Here is a 20,897-nt window from a genome sequence, read left to right on the forward strand (position 1 = left end):
TTTGGAACTTTCTCAGTCCTTACCTCTAGAGCAGTGGTTCCCAAACTTGGCAACTTTAAGACTTGTGGACTTCAACTCCCAGAATTCTCCAGCCAGCTCTGCTCTGCTGGCTGGAGAATTCTGGGAGTTGAAGTCCACAAGTCTTAAAGTTGCCAAGTTTGGGAACCATTGCTCTAGAGGTTGTGAAAGCCCCTCCTGTAAATACCAGAGGAATTGCCGTCTTTAGACATGATCAAGCAAGCCTTCCTTTCAGCCTGGCTTTTAATAATATTTAGTCATTTAGACAGTTCTCATATGGGCTTCATGTCGATCGGAATATTTTAAGGTATTTTAATTGTACTGTACATCAGCCTTAGAGCTTTTGAAAGGTTAGTGCAGAACTAAAATACTACCATTTCCACTATTGCTATCTCTCTGAAAATATATGCGGGGAATTATTAACCCTAGATATTTTACAAAGCTGAATTACATTGATCTGTGGCCACGATGGATTTGCAGCTTCAGGCTGCCCCTAAACTCTAGCAGTGTGATTTTCCTATTTCTGGAGTCATCAAGCTGAGCTTCAATATTTTCCCTCCTGCTTGATCGTCCCTTGCTGACAACACTGCCCCTACAGGCCAGATGGTTGGCTAGCTTGTTACGGAGACTGACAAACCAATTGAGAGTGACCCTCCCCTGATACAGGAAAGGTGGCTTGTTGCCATTCTGTCTTCCGTGCTTAATGTTGAAGCAGAGTGCTTGGGCAGGAAAGTCAAAGGAAATAAAATGAGAAGCGGGGAGGGAGGGCAGAAGTAACAAAAAATTTGTGTGACTGCTAGGAAACCGAGAAAGCAACGGTCTGTAGATGCTAAACAGAATTAATAGGCCATCAAATCATACTTCAGTTTCTATGGTGGGAATCTGTTATCTGCAAGACTTATATGGGATTTTGGGTGCCCTGTAGGTGACAGTGATGACAGCTGTGATACGGTGGCTATCCGAGCCAAACCACGAGGAGTGAGGAATGTCTTGTATCTGCACCAGGAGGCGGATGAGGATGAGGATGAAGAAGAAGATGGGGAAGATGTGGAACAGGAACACGAAGGCAAGAAAGTAGTGGTAAGTGCCAGACGAACTGGTTAATACACAAGTATAGAACAAGGCTCGGGGGCTTCTGCTGTAGCTAAAACATGAGGGCTGCAGTGTGTTGTGGCCCCTCCAGCAGCCGAATCAGATGAGGAGGAGGCGTGGGAGTCAGGGTCAGCATCAAGGCAACTGAGCGCTCCGAGGGAAGAGGGCATGCAGCTGGCAAAGAGAGCTTGAGCTGTCCGTCAGCCCTCAGATGGAGAATCAACAGCCCACAGGTCTGAAGTCGGCTGGTGAGGAAGAAGAAGAACAGCTGAGTCCAGTGCCTGACACATGGATGCACAGATGGCAGAGGAGAGGAGAGCAGTGGAAATCTGTGGGCTGATCCTTGGGAAGGAAGGAAGGAAGGAAGACCCATGGCTTCTAGCAAAGCCACCCTAGTTCTGGGAATAAAAGGCAGGGTGCAGAGATGAATAGATGTGGCAGACAACTATTCATCTTCTGGCCAGCAGGATTTGTTAGTCAGCAATGAGAGAGAAACTTTTTGCCAGGGCTGCCGGCACTCCTAATTAAAGGAATCTTTTGAGTTCACTTCAGAGGGTTTATCCTGTTTGGGGAGCTGGGTCAGAACACAGTGTTTCTCCTTGCTAAAACAGTCTGCTTGTTTGGAATAATTGTGGCTGCAGAGGGGCAGGTCATTTGGGTGGCTCGACTTCTCTTAGGCGATCCTTTCAGCATGATCAAAGTGTTAGCAGATACTGCCTGATCACAGTTGGGACTCATTTTACCATCGGGACTTCGTTTCAAGCCCAGGAATCGTTATTACTCTTGGAATGCAACTTGTCAGAGGTTTTTACATATTTTATTTTTCCATCTAGCCCTTTAGGGATACAACCATAAATATGGAGCAGTACCTGATGTGGAAACTGAAAGGGATGTTTTTTTAAAAAAAAGGAAAGAAAAAGCAGTATTTTACTGCTAGGACATGTTTTCTCTTGACTTACAGATGCTGACAGACATAAACTGCGCTTAATGGATTGCCTTAAACTGCAGAATGCTATTTAAGGTCACAGAAGATAGTTTAGGAATTTAAGCTCCTTTTCTCAGAGTTCTGCTTGTGAGACTCCATCAAGTACGAGTCACGAGAAGCTTTTTTTTATGTACTGGCGTCCGCACATGAACTTTTCTTTTCAGCATATGGTTCTCTTGATTCTTAGCGCTGCTGTGCCTGTTGGCAGCTTCATTTCTGTGCTTCTTAACGTTCGGAATGCGTCATAGGACCGAGTTGTCACAGTTCATCATTTGAACCCTGTCGATCTGGTCCTGCAAGGTCACATTTCCAGCCTTTGACAGATGCCGCCTGCTTCTTGGGATGTTAGCCTGCAGTCAGCCTGGGAGAGATTCTCCTCTGAAGCTGCTTCTCTGCCTGGATGTAGCTTTATAGCTCTCTCCGGACAGGCAGCAGCCACCTTGGGAGCAGCCGTACTATTTCAGAGGGCAGGCGAGATAGGTTTGGGGGTGGGGTGGGGGAACTGTCAATGCTCTTTCTGTGCTTAGTGGCATATGACATGTCCCATCAGTGACAGTAATGGGAAAGGTTTGGCTGGAACTCTGGGGACACTGGAATTGGCTCTGAATTAAGGGCTCCTTTTGGTCAGTTCTGATATCGCACACTCAAAAACATGATTTAAAAAAACAAACAGGAACTTTCAGTCAACTAAGGTCTAATGCCAAGAGTCTTACTCACAGCTCTTAGTTATTTTCATATGACAGATTTTGGAAGATTTGTCCAACATCTGACCCAGCCAATACAGATTTCTTCAGGGTCAACCTGTGTTAAAATTCTTGGTTTTTTCCCCCCCTCTTATCTCTGCCAGGTGTTCTTCACCCGCAACGGAAAGATTATTGGCAAGAAAGATGCCGTGGTGCCATCAGGGGGCTTTTATCCCACCATTGGGATGCTGAGCAGCGGGGAGAAGGTCAAGGTGGATCTGCATCCACTCAGCGGCTAAAGATCAAGGGCTGGAGAATATGCCTCTTCTGCCACTCTGCAGGCTGCCGGATTGCTCCGGCTGTTCTTCATTGCAACTTTGGCCATTGCCTCCAGGAGTCTAACCGTCTTGACGTGGGGCCATATAGAGAGATATTTGTCTATCTAATAACACCTGAGCCACTTTTCTTGTCTCTTTCCTGCCTGCTTGATTGCAACTGTTTTAATACTGGAAAAATCTTGAGGCGCTCTTTTCTTTCCAAGCGGGTCAGGGATTCGTTCCTGGAGCACAGTCCCGATCTCTTTCTGCTCGTAATGTTCCATTGATTACTGTTTGTGAGGGTAGGACAGCTCTTTGAGTTTACATGGTTGAAAAAGAGACCGGAATATGGCCTAGCCTTATTCAGCTCTGGGGTGTCCATGATCCTGTGCCCGAGGGGATAATTGAATTGCAGATGGAACAGGTCGGCTCCTCTTGCCTAAGGATATGAACCATTTGCATTGTTATATCTAGTGTGCTGGACACTTCATTCTTCAGTGCGAGCCAGTCTCAAAATTATCTAAGTTATTTTTCTCCTGAGCCCATCAGTGTGGGAAAAACCCTATGTCAGTTTTTTAAAAAATTACGGGCTCTTTAGATGAACTCAAGCTGGTATTTAGAAACTCCCAGGATCTAACTTTCTTTTTTCAAGGACTTTTGGAGGGGATGGTGGAAAGCCAGGGAAGATTCTTTCTTGGACTGTACTTCCTAACTGATGTTTGATAAGCCAAGATCCAGCACTTTTTTTTCCAATCATAGTTTACAGATGAAGTCTAATGATGAATTCTCTGCTGTCCTAATCAGCTAATCTCGGGGTTTGGGGTGGGTGGGTGGGAGGTCATTGGCAAAATTTGGAGGCAGGCCTACTAGAATTCTGCTCCCCTCCTCTTATCCTGAGCTTGAGAGCTCCCTAATATTTCTTCTATATGTTGTTATGATCTGGGTGCAATGCTGCTGTGTATCTCTATTGATGGAGAAGAGGGTGGAATGTGAAATCTGTACTGTAACTTGATTGTAAAGTGTTCATTCTTCACCCTTCATTCTTCCCTGCTGAAGTTAAAGAGGACAGGTCCTTAGGTATGTAGGCCTGTCCTTCTTTTCAGCTCCTCCCCTGTCCTCTGCATTGTATTTGCTCTTGTCATAGCTATGCCCCATTGCAGAAATAACACAGGCTATGGGAAGTGGGACAACCAGTCTGGATGCTGTGTGTGTAGATGTGGTCTATCAATGACAAGAGAAGCCAAAGAGTAGCAGCTGCTTTGAGCCACGGGAGGAAGGCTCCTACATTCTCTTAACTTCTCTGCCCCTGTATTTTCATGGGCAATCTTGCTGCTAAAATGATAATCTGGGAATGGGGGATTGAAGACGGGATGGTCCTAAGAAGAAGAAGAAAAAATAGGTTGGCTCCCTCTGGTGGTGTGAATGACCTGCCTTTGTTGTCACAGTCCCGCTTTGTATGTTGGGTGAGTGGGAGCAACAATTCGGTCTCTTCCTTCCATGTTCATGTCTTGCCAACAATCCTCCCTGCTTCTTGCAATTATTAGAGTTGTGTTTATTTATAGGCCGCCCTTTTCCCTGGGGGGACTCAGGGCGGCTAACAACTTATGGGAGGGGAAGACATACAATAACATAAAAATACAGTGTGTAGTTAAGATCAAACAACATTCATTCAACATTCGGGCGGGGGCAAACTATGATCTTTACCCCCAGGCCTGGCGGGATAGCCAGATCTTGAGGGCTGTGCGGAAGGTCTGAAGGGTGGTGAGGGTACGAATCCCCACGGGGAGATTTATGAGAAGATTGTAATCCCTGCTTGCTGATGATGGTGGTTTCCTCCCCATCTGCTGCGTGAAACGATCCGGCATCTGGCTGCAGAACGCAAGGATACAGGCTTGCTGGTGTGCAAGGGGGCATCACAAGCTTGTAAACGTGCTGCTGTTGACTTAATTGCTGCACCAAGCCTTGGAGAGTGCAGATGTTGCTCGCTCTCTCTTTCTGTGTCCTGTTGTGTAGTTTAGTGTTTCTCAACTTAGGGAACTTTGAGACACGGGGACTTCAACTCCCAGAATTCTCCAGCCAGCATGGGGAGTTCTGGGAATTGAAGTCCACTCATTTGAAAGTCCCCAAGGTTGAGAAATACCCGGGGAAGTCTGTCCTTCCACACTGCAGGCCTGGCTTGAACAGACTTCTCTTCCCTTCAGCTCTGGGTGCTTCTGCTGCACTTTTTGTAGCCAGAATCTTTATACACTTAATAAAGTTGGTATTTCCACCTGGAAAGGCTACTGGTGTCATTAATAGTGTTTTACTGCTTTCTGTTTCTCATCAGTGTTTCTTTGAAGTGTATTTTTTTTAATGTAAAAGAATTTTCTAGCAAAGTAATTTTTAAACATTAAACTACCCTTCAAAAAAAAACCCCACCTAAAAATAAAATTGTTTTGAGTACCCTACAATGAAGTTATGTATGTATGTATTTTTCTCCTTTATTGTTTTTATAAATAACTCAAGGAGGCAAACATATCCAACACACCTTCCTCCTCCTACTTTCCCCACAACAACAACCCTGTGAGGTGAGTTGGGCTGAGAGAGTGTGACTGGCCCAAAGTCACCCAGCTGACTTTCATGCCTAAAGTGGGACTAGAACTCACAGTCTCCTGGTTTCTAGCCTAGTGTCTTAGCCACTAGACCAGTGGTAGTCAACCTGGTCCCTACCGCCCACTAGGGGGCGTTCCAGCTTTCATGGTGGGCGGTAGGGGTTTGTTGCAACTCTGCTTTATAAATTTTATAAAGTAAAGTTACTTCCCTACTTTATAAATCACCATTACTGTGGAACTGGTGGGCGGTTAGAAAATCTTACTACTAACAGAAATACAAAAGTGGGCGGTAGGTATAAAAAGGTTGACTACCCCTGCACTAGACAGACAATGGGGGAAAATACTTTCCTATCATTGCCATCTTAATAAAGTAGTTAATGGTAGTGGCTGGAAAGCTTTTAACTAATGCCATGCTCCCATAAAACTGCTTTCAAGGAGTATTTTAGCATTAGAGAGGGATGGTGTCATAACACAATGACCTGATTAAAAATAAAAGTTCAACCAGATAATTCAAATGGCAGGGATTGGAAGCTCACAATAATGCCACAATGATAAGATAAAATGATACAATACCTTTTAAGCAGCATTAGCCTTTCTGATGCAGATGAGGTGGGAAAATGTATCTTAAAATTCATTCCTACCTGAATGCATCCATATATGTGGCTTATAAACAAACTCGTGAAATCAATAGCAGTAGCATGTAAATATGTACATTTAAAATGGAACCTTTGGGGTGAAGCTTTTGTAATGAAAAATTATAGCTTGAAAATATGCTACACAAAACTGAAAAATGGGGAGTAGCATTGAGGGTTTCTATCATGGGGGGGGGATTTTTCTTTACTTTCAAAAAAATGTAAACAACTGAAGCAACTCCAGAAACCCCATCCATCCATCCCACGAGTATATAGTTCAGAGATGCTGGACTGTGAGGTGGGCGGCATATAAATTTAATAAATAAAAAGTGATGTCACAATAATGTCTCCTCTAAAATAAACAAAAATGCTTTCCTTGCCTTAAATTAGGGGTGTCAAACGCGAGTTCACTGAGGGCTGCATCAGGGTTGTGTTTTACCTCGGGGGAGCCACTGTGGACGTGGCCAGTTTGGAGTCACTTGTGTTGGGGGCACCTGTGATAGCCAAGTGCTAAGGCAGGACTTCCCTCAGACCCTCCCTCATTATAATCCTCCCTCCCTCCCTCTTCATTCTTTCTTCCCCCCTTTCCTTATTTTTCCTTCTTTGTTCTCTTCCAATCCGTCCTTTTTGTCTTTCCCTTTCTCCTTTCCTGTCCCTTCTTGCGTGTTCAAAGGCAAAAAGGGAAACATTTCTCCTTTTGTTTTGGAAGCCCTCTGCTATCAATGGAGCTCCTCCCCAGGTCCCATTTTTTGAGTGCAACGGTCTCCTGCAGCCCTCTGCCAGCGATAATGGAGCTTGGGAACCATGCATTGCCCCACGGGGCCCCGTTTTCACTGGCAGAGGCACCGCAGACTGGTCCTTTGCTGTTTCCAGGGTGACCCAGTGGGCTAGATCTAAGCACCCCATGATTAATTCCTTCAGGAATTCTACCTACAACTAGAATGCCTAGTTGTATTCTCTTCATTGTCTACCCCGTTACACAAGGACCCGTTTCCAAAAAGCAATAGAAGGCACTCTGGTTTCTTTTCCTGGTATGTTAATTTTGAATAAACGGGAAGCGGGTTGTCATTTGTACAGAAGATAAAAATACAGATATAAAAAATAGTGCTGCAGCTTTCTCTCCCCTGCCCTCCCCCTTCACAAATATATATATATATATATACACACACAATACATATATATTATCAAGACTTCTCTCGCTAACATTCAGATATAAATTCTTTAGTAGACAAAATAAAACTCTGTACTGAACCCAACCCTCCCCTTCCCGCCACTTTCAAAGATTGGAAGGCACATTTGTAGAGCAGCAGAATGCTCTTCACTAGCTCATCTGATATGTCCTCTGCTATCAATGACCCATCCTGAAGATGCTGGTGGGGGGAATCTCTTGCATGAATCTCACCAGAGGTGATCCACCAAGAACAGGGACCCCACCAAGCAAACTCTGCTTTCTTGGTACTTGCACTGACGTGTCTTAATGGGAGATTGATTCAATCGATTGCACCCAAGCACATGAGAAATTAATATATTATGCTTATTAAGAATACAAGTCTGAATTGGATTTTTTTTAAAAGCAATTTCTAGTCTGGTGGGGAAGGAAAATACACACAAGCTGGTCTTCTGGAATGAAAAACTCAAAACCCAGAAATAATTAAAATGGGACTTCTGATGCATCATGTTTTTTAAAGCCCCTCACCTCCTCCTGCGCCTTAATCCTGTGATATTCTGCTGTGTGCTATCCAGATGCAGAGATAAACCCTTTAAACAGTTGCGTAGGAAAGTGAATTCTGAGTGTCTGAAGAGAGTCATTGAAATGGATTTTTTAGCTATCAAACTGCTAAAATTAACGATCACCTGCCCATTTTCTTAGTACATTTTGTGAGTTTCTAAACGTAGGCAGATGTCTGCATCAGGTATGTCAGAAGCAAAAAATTGTGTTCAGTGGGGCCAGCCAATTGATCTTTGAGAAATGAGCTGCATGCGATATATGGTCCTCCCCATCCAATTATTTGGATTTTAGGTCCTTGCTAGGAGTCAAACTCAACAAAGATGTCCAGATGATTTCCCATGAAATCCAAATAGCTTTTACCGTGGAGAACCAACACATCCTTCTTGGACCTATTATGTTCTAGATTCCTGTGCTTTCTGCTTTGAATTGAAATGGGAGCAATATATCTTGCTCATCCCAATAGCTTTAATCCTAAGGAGGAGCCTCTGGACTTAGCAGTATCTGCAAGGTCTTCGGGAATTGAGACTCCACTCTGCCCATACCCTTCCTCACATACAATTCCCTAATGCTGCACATGTTTCTCCACTATAGAACTTGGTGGCCAAGGCATTTAAGGCCTATTGTCATTTGGGATATTTTACATCAACAACTTCTTAAGCATTGTGTGTCTGTTCCAGCTTCTCATCTCCACAAGACAGTGGAATTGTATGTATCTCTCACACAGTTGGCAGCATTTTCACACACGGAGCTTAAAAGCATTTCTTACTTCAATCAGTTTGCCATTTTGATGTCAATAGCAATAGCAATAGCAGTAGACTTATATACCGCTTCATAGGCCTTTCAGGCCTCTCTAAGCGGTTTACAGAGAGTCAGCATATTGCCCCCAACAATCTGGGTCCTCATTTTACCCACCTCGGAAGGATGGAAGGCTGAGTCAACCCTGAGCCGGTGAGATTTGAACCGCTGAACTGCTGATCTAGCAGTCAGCCTGCAGTGCTGCATTTAACCACTGCGCCACCTTGGCTCTACCTACACTGTCAAGCCTACACTGGCCAAAATGCTTGCATACATTACAAATAGAATAAGATGCAATCCTTAGCGAGTTGTGTTTTTTTGGTGGGGGGACACTTGGACTACTTGCAAGTTTTGTGTCCCCCTATTTGGTCAACATTTCCATGGTATTGAAGAATTCATGGTGTATCTGTTGGTTTCTCCTTCCATTGTCCGTTTCAATTCAAAATGAAAATCAAGCCCTGGAGCGAGTTCAAGAGTTATTGAACTACAGTAGCAGCTTGCACTAATTGTATCTTCAGATCAGACATTCACAGCACTGAACAGCAGCAGCACAATTGGTTACCCAGTCGTGATCTTGAAAGGTGAAGGTAACTGAACAAATAATAGTAGTGTAACTCCAGGCTTCAGAGACAACAGCATTGGATTATAGAAAGTGGTGGGATTCCAGTAATTTAACAACCGGTTCTCTGCCCTAATGACCAGCTGGGTAGGCGTGGCTCGATGGTCAAGTGACTGGGTGGGCATGGTCAACTCAATGTCACTCACGTCAATGGGCGCTTCGCCTTAGCTGTTACAATGTAATAAGGGTTAACCGGAGAGGCAGTTTCTGTCAGCAGAGCAATAAAGATTAGGCTAGAAACAATACCAGGATGTTTCCTTCCTACCCTTCCTTATAGGATTAGCCCTATAAAGTGGAAAAAAACAAAAGGATATTTCTTCCAACAACCGGTTCTCTGAACTGTTTAGAAAGTTAACAACTGGTTTTCCCGAATAGGTGCGAACTGGCTGAATCCCATCACTGATTATAGGGGTTTTCAGACCCAAATCAGCAAGGCCAAACAATCAATCAAAAAGCTGGAGGGAAGCTTTCTATTTTTTTAAAAAAAGACTATGCATTTAAGAATCCCCCCCAAAAAACTTTACAGCTAGAACCTGGTGCAATTCCACGAATAATTCATTGCTTCATACCAAGCTTGGCACCACTTTGTCTAATAGAAGAAAACAATTTAAAATTTGATGTGCTTTACTAATAAAGACTGCCATGCCTAATCTGCTTATTGGAGGGAGATACAATATTGGACTTCCAGTGCCCTCTTTCTCCATTACAAAGTGGAATGCTTGTCCGGAGCAATGCTGTTTGTAGAAGGAAAGGCCACTGGATACTTTTTGCTCAGGGTTAGGGTTATGCTTTCCACGAAGTCTGGTGGTTCTTAAATGTGCCTCCAAGTAAATTTAGTGTGACCGGCTAGATAAATCTCTCTCTTCTTCATCTGTACAAAACTGCTTCCCACCCTGGATGCTTTAGAATGCACTTAACTATAAAATCTTGGCTTACAGCAGAAGCAGCACACTACCATGAATTGTGTAGTGTTCTTAGTTCCTGGCTGTTTTTCTGTGGTAGTGATAAATGTTAAAACATCACACTTGAGCTGTTGGGATCAAGTGGGCCCTTTCCCCACTACACCTGGTCAGTGGGTTGTGGAAATAAGACAGTAGATTAAAATGGAGATGGTAGAAGACTACTTTGAGTAACGCTGTAGAGCTAGCCATGCTGTTCCCATGTTGCAGAGATGCCACAAAACATCATAGGCATCGAGACAGGCAGCTAAGGTGGGGAGGAAGGAAGGGTGGCATATGAGAGGCCTGGAGCAATTGCCAAGCTGCCTTCATCTACGGTGCGTGCCCAGCATAACCTTGGTGATGAAATTGACGATGGCCGATGCTGGTTGCTCAGGATCTAACTCAGCAAAAAGATGGCAGATATTCTCACACGGGCTGCCTTGTTTCTTGGCCACAAAGCCAAAGATCCTACAAAAGACAAATGGTACATGTCATCCTATGCTGATCAAGGATCAGGACATAATAACAATAGCAGACTTATATACCACTTCATAAAGCTTCATGCAGTTTACAGAGTCAGCATATTGGCCCCAACAATCTGGGTCCTCATTTTACCGACCTCAGAAGGATGGAAGGCTGAGTCAACCTTAAGCAGGTCAGGATCGAACTGCCAAACTGGTGGCAGCTGGCAGTCAGCAGAATTGGCCTGCAGTACTGCATTCTAATTTTGTTTCTCTGTGGTTTACAGCAGGGGAGGAGGGGGAAAGGTATCAGGTTGGCATCAGTAGCATTATAATAGCAATACCAGCTCTAGTGTTACCATTCTGATTATCACCGTTTCAAAGGGGATGGACTTTGTAGCACAACATTGTAACACTGCTTTCATCAGTTTGACAAAAGCAGTGAGTTCCAGAGGATTTTGCTGCTTACAGAAGCGTTGCTCTGTTCCCATGGGATTGTCTTAGTTCTACCCAATGTAGTAAGCCATAGTTTTAACTCAAGGAGAGGAAGACGGGAAACATGAAACACCACAAAGAAGGAATATTTTATCATGTGGTAGTTGGGGGGGGGGGAACCACTCAAAAATATTGGAAAGTAATAGATCAAAATATTCAGAAAAATCCTAAACATAAAACTTGAACTGAAATCGCAAATGTATTTGTTAAGTGTAATAACAGGAAATATGGGAAAGATTGCAATTTATGAACAGCTGCAAGAACAAATTAGGCACATGTGGGGGGGAATAGATACTTGGGATATGGTTTCCAGGAAAAATGTTGACATCAATCAAAACAATAGACAAAGAGATTTAAATAGATACTAACAATAATCACAAGTGTTTGTGTGGAGTATAAACATCTGGGTTTTGGTCAGCAGTTGGGAAAGCAAAGTCAATGTTGTCACCATACAAAAATAGAACCCAAATGTTGGTAATACCATAGGAAAGATGTCACAAATGGGGACCTTCCAAACTAAAATATGATCCTAGCAAAGTCTTCCATATCAAAAATATCAATCTATTATAATGTCTATCAACATGCTAATGTATAGCTTAATGTTAAATTAATGCTTTCCTTGATCTTGTTATCATATGTTTTCATGACTTGTAGTCTTTCCATTACTTACTTGGATGTAGTGCCATCCCTGTTGGCCCACCTAGAATTAAACATAGAGTCAGGTTAAGAAAATACTCCTCTCCAATCAGTTGCCTCTAAAGCAGACTAACAAAACACGTCCTAGGAGCAGTGATGCTTCACAGAAAGATAGTGTACTTTGCATAAAAAGGAAGAAAATTGATATGCCTGTAATTAGAGCAATAGAAGTTAATCAGAAATGGGGATTTGTAGTGGGGATCCTAACATCTTTCAATTTCAGCCAATATTAGCTGAAAAGCTATGTGCTCTCCATTCCTGATTTAAGTATCTCTCTTGAGTTAAACATTTTCCTGGTTCAAATATCTCCACCTACTGAAATTTCAAGGAATTGAGAACTGAATCATTTCATATACTTGTGAATTATATACTGTACATAATATTTAAAGTACTTTAAAAATTAGGCATGCAAGTTGTGTTTGCAAATCTCTCTTGCCATCAAGGAATAATATTACTCCAGAGTTTGTTAATGTCACTGAAGCAGCACAACTAAGTTGTATTATTGGAACAATCATCAGAGCAAAGATAGGAAACGGGAGAAAAAAAGCAAGGTTCTTTTTACCAAATAATGCACAACACTTTGAAATGAAAGTAAGTTGAAAAGTACCAGTAACTACAATGAGCTAATAGCAATTTAGCTGCAAGTCAGTCATGTTCAACAATACATCTCTGCATACGAAGAAAAAAATGTTACTGACAAGGATTCCACAAGCTAGCCCTTTTTCAGCCAAGGATCATTACACTATAAAATACTGCATGTCTTTCTTTCAATATGCACCTTATAATGAGGGCCATAGGGCAAATAAGAAAAGTTGGTTGTAGAAATGAAAACAATCAGACCAACTCAGAACTTCAAGAAGTCTTCAAAATGGAAACATGGACCCTATTCTGTAGCTGCTTATGACAACCCATGGCTTGCAAACATGATCATCTGAAAGGCAGGAGCCATCCACACAGGTAACTTCACAGTTACAGCTGAAGAAGCTACCACGCACATCCTGGTCTCATAAACCAAGCACTGTTTGCCATCACAACGTACATTGAGTAGAAATATGGGAGATAGACACTGAATGCAAACTGCATTAACAAGATCTCAGGCCATTGCGCCAACAAATTTGTTATTGCCTACTCTGACTACTAGCAATTCTGCAAGGCATCTTCCTGGGGTTGCAGAAGATTAAGCCTGACTCTTTCTATGTATAGTATCCATGCTGTGCCACTAAGCATAGATTCCCTGGCATCCAGGCGGACGTGGATTTCCATGGACAAAAGCAGGAGGCAAGCTACACAAGAACCAAGATTGTCGGTTACCTGCGGTCCTGAGGATCTGTGCTGCAGAAAGTAACACTGTTGACCGGATAATGACGCCGGAAAAACAGCCTATGAGAAGAAAGAAAGTTTCCTGAATACAAGGGAAGACCCACCCCACAGCTTCATCTATAGGCTTATAGAAGCCAACAATGGGAAGAAGGAAGAGAAGAACGGGATATCCAGACAATTAAGGGGTCCTTGGTGCTCCCTGAACTTGCTTGCTTTCTTGCAGACGTTTCATTACCCTAACTAGATAACATCAGCAGTACTGATGATGTTACCTAGTTAGGGTAATGAAATGTCCGCAAGGAAGCAAGCAAGCTCAGAGAGCACCAAGGAGCCAGCATTTCAATTCATGAGCTACAAATATTCTCCTTTATGGAGACAATTAAGGAACAAGGCATGTGAGCAGGGAATATATGTGAGAAGCACAGAGATGGCCTTGACTGCAGTGCTTGTTAGCAAAAAATGGGCTCAGTCCAGGAAAACAAAGTGAGAGAAAGAACCATAAAATGGTCCGCTTTAATTAATTATTTCTGGTGTAAGAGGAAGGGAATGTCAGGCTTTCAAGATTCCATATCAAGAAAGGTGAGTTCTAGTATTTCTTGTATCTGTTTCCTGTCCTGGCCAACCTGGAAGGGCTTATAATGAAAGACGAAAAGCCTGCAGCTGCATAAAGGAAAGGATTCCCATGGTGCCTGGGTGGAGAGGCAGGCAGACTTACTTCCTCTGGTTGTCTGTGAGTGTGATGCCTTGGGCCGACACCTTGAAATGAACGGTACTGGCTGAAGCATGGGGAGTCGAAGCCAGGATACTGGTGGTCGCCTTCGCCACAGCCTGTGGCCCTGTCAGGGACTCTGTTTCCACAGAGCTCAGGTAAAGCACGCTGCAGGCTGCAATTTAGGAGCAGAATGAGGAAAAGAATACCAGTTCAACAAAAGCAACAGTGTCTTCCATGTCAGAGTGTGCACAGTGTGTCTACTATTTTGAGACAACCCAGGAGCAAAATACAGTGCACAGAGGTTTTGTCTTTCAAACAGTGGTTTATACAAAAGACTTATATATACATACACACACGTGTTAGGCAAATACCAGGCAAGCAATCAGTTTTCAACTCTACACAGGGAACCACAATGGAGAGAGATACAAGAGGAGAAAGAGATACCCTCACATGGCCTCCCTTATATATGCAACTTCTTAAAGTGGCAGTAACCCTGCTGACTCATCCTCATGTCATCGTCTCGGTTTAATGCCTTAGAGCAGCTGGTCAGCTATTAAATCGTCATTACCCTGACATTCCAGAATGGGCACATGATTTACATTCAGATGCTTGACAACCAGAATCCAGAATTATTATTGATCCCACCCCCAGGCATCTCCAGTTTGTCCAGGCTCCTATGCACTTAGATTACAGGAAGTCCTTGGCTTACAACAATTCTCTTAGTGACTATTTGAAGTTGCAATGACACTGAAAAAAACGACTTATGACCATTTTTCATTGCAGTATCCTCATAGTCATATGATTTTATATTCAGATGCTTGACAACTGGTTCACATTTATGATGGTTGCAGTGTCCCAGGGTCATGGGGTCGTCTTTTAAGATCTTCTGAGAAGCAAAGTCAATGGGGAAGCCAGATTCACTTAACAACCGTGTTACTGATTTAACAGCTGCAGTGACTCACTTAAACAATGCGGCAAGAAAAGTCGTAAAACAGGGCACAACTCACTTAGCAAATTTCTCACTGAGAAATTCTGGGCTCAATTATGGTCATAAGTCAAGGACGACCTGTATATCCACATGAGGTTCTTGAGTCTGACTAGTAACAGAATTATACAGATAACTCAGAAGGTGTCATCTTTCATTCCTAGCCGTGCCATATCTTCCCACCTTCCGTGTGAGGGAAGATCAGTCAGGAAGGGGCAAAATCAACAGGCATGCTTCCTTTCCTATTGGAAGCATCCTGTGGATTCTTAGGAATCCCTTATTTAATTTCTGAAACTTAACTCTGAATCAGATGTTTGATTTTTTTTTGGCCGGGGGGGGGGGGGGAGAGTCATCCAGGGAGGAGTGTGCCTACAGGGAAAATGAGCAATCAGAGAAAAGGGGCCTTCCCCTTTTTCCTTCTCCCTCAGTCATTTCTTTCCACCAAACTGCATCCCACTTTGAGTTTATAGCTCTTACACAGAGTGCCAAGGGCTCCCCAATGCCCCCATTGACAATTAGCCACTAGGCTGGCCATTTATCTATACTAAAGTGGTTCTGGCATCTCTTCCCATCTTTAACAGCTGCCTCAGCTGGGATTACCCTGGTAGAGTTGAAGCAGATTTCCCGCCACCAGGAGACTAAATTTTATTTAGTGCTGAGCATTGCTCTTCCCCACCAACCTCGCCCCTACAAGCAGGATAATTGGAAAATACATTTGCTTGATCCACTTACGTTACAGAATGAAGCTTTTCTTGAATTTGGCATAGCCTTAATTAAGGACTTAAAATTCCAGAATTATGTGAGAAATCAAATAAATACATGAGGTAAATTAACACTACTGTCTGCCTACAACTGTTTCCCTAATTTGGTCTGAATAAATTGATTCCTGTTACACCAGTGGTTCTCAATCTGTGGGTTGGGACCCCTTTGGGGGTCGAACAACCCTTTCACAGGGGTCGCCTAAGACCATAGGAAAACACATATTTTCGATGGTCTTAGGAACTGAGACACCAATTTTATGGTTGGGGGTCACCACAACATGAGGAACTGTATTAAAGGGTCACGGCATTGGGAAGGTTGAGAACCACTGGGTTACACGGTTCATATTTTTAACCCTGCTGTCTGCCTTGAGTGTTTACAAAGCCACTTACTCTTTGCTCCTTCCCTCCCCCCGCCCCCCAAGCTCTTACCTGCTCCCTGCTTCAGCAGGTCAGCCGCAGTGCTCATATTGGTGGGAATGGCCAGCTCTGGTCTTTCCTCAGTGAGATCTGAAAAGTAGGAGTCAGATAACATGGAGTGGTAGTATGGTATCCTCTTGTTTTTCAAACTCGGCAACTGCAAGATATGTGGACTCCAACTCCTAGCATGCTGCCTGGGGAATCCCGGGAGTTGAAGTCCACCTGTCTTAAAAGTTGCCAAGTTTGAAAAAACACCGATCTACCCAGTAGATCTTCCCATCTGTTGAGATCACCATTTGCCAGGCTAGGAATTGGGCATGTCGCTGGGCAAAAAGCAGACTCGCTTGACTTCTTCTGGATGAGGCTTCCATGATAAAAGTTGCTCTGCTCAGCAACCTGAAACTCTTCAGATTTTCCTAAAATGGCAACCCTGTTTTCATTCACCGTGTAAGCTGGGACTAGCAACATTTATCCTGCAGCAGGATCCAGAGTGCCACATGTTTCCCACATCAGCCTATCAGCATAGCCTCAAAGTCACTTAATAACATTACTACAGAGAGCAAGAAGTGAAAGAGCCATTCTGGCTGGGCAGTTGACCCTTGTGTCATGCTTCACTTATTTTCATTAGAAAATGGAGCCCCTATTTTTTGGGGGGGGATAGGGACACATCACATGCAGTGAATTATTCTGCAAGATGACTGTGGAAAAGATTGGGTCATTATGGGGATATAACCAATTTATGAAACATCAATTTTCCTGAAAATTATTTGCCGTTTCACCCCAGGCATCCACACAGGACTCCTCGCAATCCCTGTTTACGTTTGTCCTTTTTCTATGTAAATAGGAACACTCGTAAACATTGCACAAGGCTGCAGCCATCCATCATATTATTTTCTAAGAATATTTGTGGGGCCTATTAATTGCTCAGAGGCATTCTTGGAAATAAATATGTTGGCGGCTGGCATTTTCCTTTGCAACAGACCAGATTCCTATTTTTAAAATTAAAAGTCCCTTTGGTGTGATGTACAGTACAAGGGAGATGCAGCGAAGAACCCGAAGGCATCAAGGAAGGAGGCTGCAGGCACATGGATGTCCCAGGGCCATCTTGGGGACCACTGTGTTGGACCTTGAAGGGGGAGGCTGATCCCCGACACAGGCAAATTCTTCATTTACCACAGGGGTGTCAAACTGTGGACCCTTTCATTGAGGGCCACATCATGGCTGTGTTTGATTTTGGGGGGGGGCAACTAGGTGGGTGTGGCAAAATTGCCACCACTCCCAAACTGCTGTCATGTTTCCTCTTTGCGGTGAGTACACTAGGCCAAAGCCATGCTGGCCTCATATTTCCTCTTTGCATTGGGTACACCAGGCTGAAGCAATGCGGGCTGGCCCCTTACATTTTCCAGAACGGCCCCGTGGGCCGTATCCAATCACATTGCGGGCCACATCCGGCCCACAGGTCTTGAGTTTGACACCCATTCATCTCCACTGCTTTCATTGACCTCCATCTCTTTCCAGTCTCTGGGTTCTGAGCAACTTCCTTACCTTTGCTTGGGATGCGGAGTTGGCAAGGCAATGAGAGGGGGGTGATGGAATGCTGGGACACCAATGCTGGCAGGCTGCCTGTAAAAGGAACAAGGAAAAAGCACGTCAAGTCAAGGGTTTGTGTTCCATGCTGTCTTCCTAACCATCCATTCCTCAACACAGCACCCTTAACCTTGGCTGGTAACAAGCTTTCTGTGCTAAGGATTCTAATTTATTAAGCTTCCCCAAAGCGTCATTTGTTTACTCAGAAGGGGATTCCATGGTGGGGGCTATACTATTTTAATCAAGGGCTATCCTTGATTATAATTGGGTGGGGATGATGCCACTAGTGGGTGGCATTAAACCAAGAATGGGTGAAACAACCAATTATTTCTCTGATATCCCCTATTTCCCTCCCCTATTTCCTAGCCAGGAAGTTGCCAGGGTAAACATAGACACAGATTGCTCACATTGTAAATCTGACTGAACATTTTTTTTTGAATAAGCCGAAGGCTGGAAATTAAGTCTAATTCTGCACAACCCTCTTGCTAGAATCTTTTCCATTTAAGGTCCAGTCTAGTGGTGGGTTGCAAATGTTTTTACTACCGGTTTGGGTGCGCTCCTGTGTGCGCAAGCAATGCTTCTGTGCATGCGCAGAAGCATCTAGGTAGGTTGGCAGGGCCTCCTGCCACCTCTTACCGGTTTGTGTGAACCAGGCCGAACTGGGAGCAACCCACCACAGTCCCAGTGTTACTTACCAAAATGAGGCTCATTGTTACAACCCTTGATCTTCACCCCTTTAGGTCCTGTTTCGATCAAGAAGTGGCGCACCAGCTGCTCAGCAGGGTCTCCTAAGATAGGAAAAGACATCAGTTACTGATGGCTGTTCTCTTTCTCCAGATGTTTCCTATCTAGCCTGCTCCCAGAGAAGCTTAAATGGAGTTCCTCCTGATGCTGGCAGGGCACTTTATGCAGAGAATCAGAATAGAGCTGGAAAGGACCTTGGAGATATTCTAGACCAATCCCCTGCTCAATCAGGGGACCTTTTCACCCATTTCAGACAGATGGCTGTCCAGTCGCTTCTTATAAACCTCTAGTGATGAAGCCTCTACAACCTCTGAAGCAAGCTGTTCCTCTGCTTAATTATTCTCACTGTTAGGAAGGAAGTTTCTCCTTAATTCCAGGTTGCTTTCACTTTGGTTGCAGAGGATAAATGAATAAGGAAAAGGACATAATTTGGGACCGAGATAGAATGTGTTTTTAGAGTTGTCAAATGCAATTCTCAAAGCTAGCTCCTCCATAGGTGTAGCTGACAATAAACTACTAAGAGGGCTGATAATTTGTGAAGAATGGTAATCACATTGTTCCAAGTCATTGGAAGGCAGTAGGTTTTGTTCTAAGTCTTAGTTTGGCTTCAGACATTTCTGAACCTCAACTCCAGGCAACACCAGGTAGGCACATCTACAGGTGAGCAATATCAGAAGGTGTAAGTTGCCCAGATATTTGGATGGCTGCAGACTGCTTAGCTCTACGCAATTGAAGTACTCCATTTTTGGAGATGGGGAAGGATGCTGGAGAGTGTTCCCCCTCCCTTACCTTTGGTGGAATGGTTAATTATGTTGGGTGGAGGTGTTATCACTTTCAAAGCCAAACCATAGGCCCCCTGGAAGGAGTTACTGTCCCGAATAAGGAAAGTGCCGGGTTCCTTGTCCTTCAGGAGAGCAATGGCTGCTCAGAAAAAGGGAAAGAAGGAGGAAAAAAAATCAGTGATTAGTGTATAAAAATATACAGCTCTACTAGAGCTGGATGAAAAACTATATCAAATGTAGCAGTCCTTGGGTTGAGGGTTACATCTAGCCTTTATGATACCAGAAACCATTTAACCAAAATCTGGCAAGGCTAGAGTGAAAATTAAACCAATTAAAATTAAGTAACTGCAGATAACACGATTCCTCCTTGAATTTTCAAAGCACAATTGATTTGTTTTGTGACGACAGAAAGTCAAGCCTACAAGGGTGATAAGAAGTCAAGGGGGGGGGGGAACATGAAAGAAAAAGAAGGAAGTAAAAGATGCTAAAGTGGAAGCAAAATGGCAGCAGAAAGAGAAACATTGAGTCTTAAAAAAAAAAAATGCCAAATGATAATCTCCCTCCCAAAAAATCAATGGAAAGTAGATGTAAATCTGGAAGCTGCTTATGATGTTATATTATGAAATGCCAGAGGAGAATAGGGAGTTATGCTAATTGGACTTATGAAAAAGGATGCTTGGCAACATGACATTAAAAAGGCAGGGGAAAAATCCCCCTAAGGCAGTGATGGTAAACCTTTGAGGCACAGAATGCCCAAACTAGAAGGCGCATGTGCCAGAGTGCCAGAAACCCAACGACCAGCTGCCTGGCCCGCATGCATGTCTTGGAAACCCAACAACCAGCTGGCAGAGCTGGGGTGATGGCGGGTGTGCCCACAGAGAGAGCTCATCAGGCCACCTCTGGCACACATGCCACAGGTTGGCCATCATGGCCCTAAGGGAAAGATGGCTGCAGAAAATGAGAAAAAGAGAAGGATGGAGAAATTGGAAACAGCATGGATGTGGACTGAGATGGTCACTAGTCTTCTCTTGCTTATCAGGGGGCCTGATAAAAATGAAAACTTTAGTGCTGCCACAAGGCAAAAACTCGACAGCCTTAGCAGTCTTTTATTGGGAACTACAGACACATGGACCAGTGGTGCAATGCAGGGATGAAATGCTACTGGTTCGCCCGAACCGGTAGTTAAAAAATGCTTTAAAAAGTTTTTAAAAGTTCTGATGATGGTGCGGCACAGCTGATTGCCGCACAGCTGATCATTGGAACTTTTTAAAAACTTTTTTTAGCATTTTTAAACTACTGGTTCGGTCACATGACCCCCCCCCCCAATCATCACCACCATACACACACCAAGCCACGCACACCAAGAACTGGTAGGGAAGAATTTAGAATTTCACCACTGGTGCATTGGGACAGAAACATATAAACGGTATATGTAGCCTGGCCTTTTCTTTGCAGTTCAGAATCTTATACACAAGTCCCATCCAGGAATACACAGAATATATGTTTGCAAGAATTAAGTTTAACATGGATGATGA

At 43.7% G+C, this 20,897-nt stretch overlaps 2 protein-coding genes across 4 annotated transcripts in view; one reads left to right on the plus strand and one right to left on the minus strand.

Annotated features, from left to right (window-relative positions):
• The window catches only part of SPRYD3 (SPRY domain containing 3), a 53,815-nt gene extending 49,181 nt beyond the window's left edge, over positions 1–4,634 (plus strand). For both annotated transcript variants that reach the window (XM_087710623.1, XM_087710622.1), the window contains exons 10-11: positions 944–1,098; positions 2,943–4,634. In XM_087710623.1, coding sequence (XP_087566749.1) covers positions 944–1,098; positions 2,943–3,077 — 290 coding nt within the window. In that variant the 3' untranslated portion in view covers positions 3,078–4,634. The remainder of the gene's footprint in view (positions 1–943; positions 1,099–2,942) is intronic.
• A 5,606-nt stretch (positions 4,635–10,240) lies between these two features.
• The window catches only part of TNS2 (tensin 2), a 161,984-nt gene continuing 151,327 nt past the window's right edge, over positions 10,241–20,897 (minus strand). For both annotated transcript variants that reach the window (XM_087710626.1, XM_087710624.1), the window contains 8 exons: positions 19,370–19,501; positions 18,532–18,624; positions 17,795–17,872; positions 16,262–16,339; positions 14,090–14,258; positions 13,366–13,434; positions 12,029–12,058; positions 10,241–10,870 (listed from right to left, as the gene is read on the minus strand). In XM_087710626.1, coding sequence (XP_087566752.1) covers positions 10,729–10,870; positions 12,029–12,058; positions 13,366–13,434; positions 14,090–14,258; positions 16,262–16,339; positions 17,795–17,872; positions 18,532–18,624; positions 19,370–19,501 — 791 coding nt within the window. In that variant the 3' untranslated portion in view covers positions 10,241–10,728. The remainder of the gene's footprint in view (positions 10,871–12,028; positions 12,059–13,365; positions 13,435–14,089; positions 14,259–16,261; positions 16,340–17,794; positions 17,873–18,531; positions 18,625–19,369; positions 19,502–20,897) is intronic.

This window comes from Thamnophis sirtalis, unplaced genomic scaffold (genome assembly GCF_051295495.1).
Source record: "Thamnophis sirtalis isolate CommonGarterSnake01/CBP01778 unplaced genomic scaffold, rThaSir2_p1.2 scaffold_3, whole genome shotgun sequence".
Taxonomy (NCBI): Eukaryota; Metazoa; Chordata; class Lepidosauria; order Squamata; family Natricidae; genus Thamnophis; species Thamnophis sirtalis.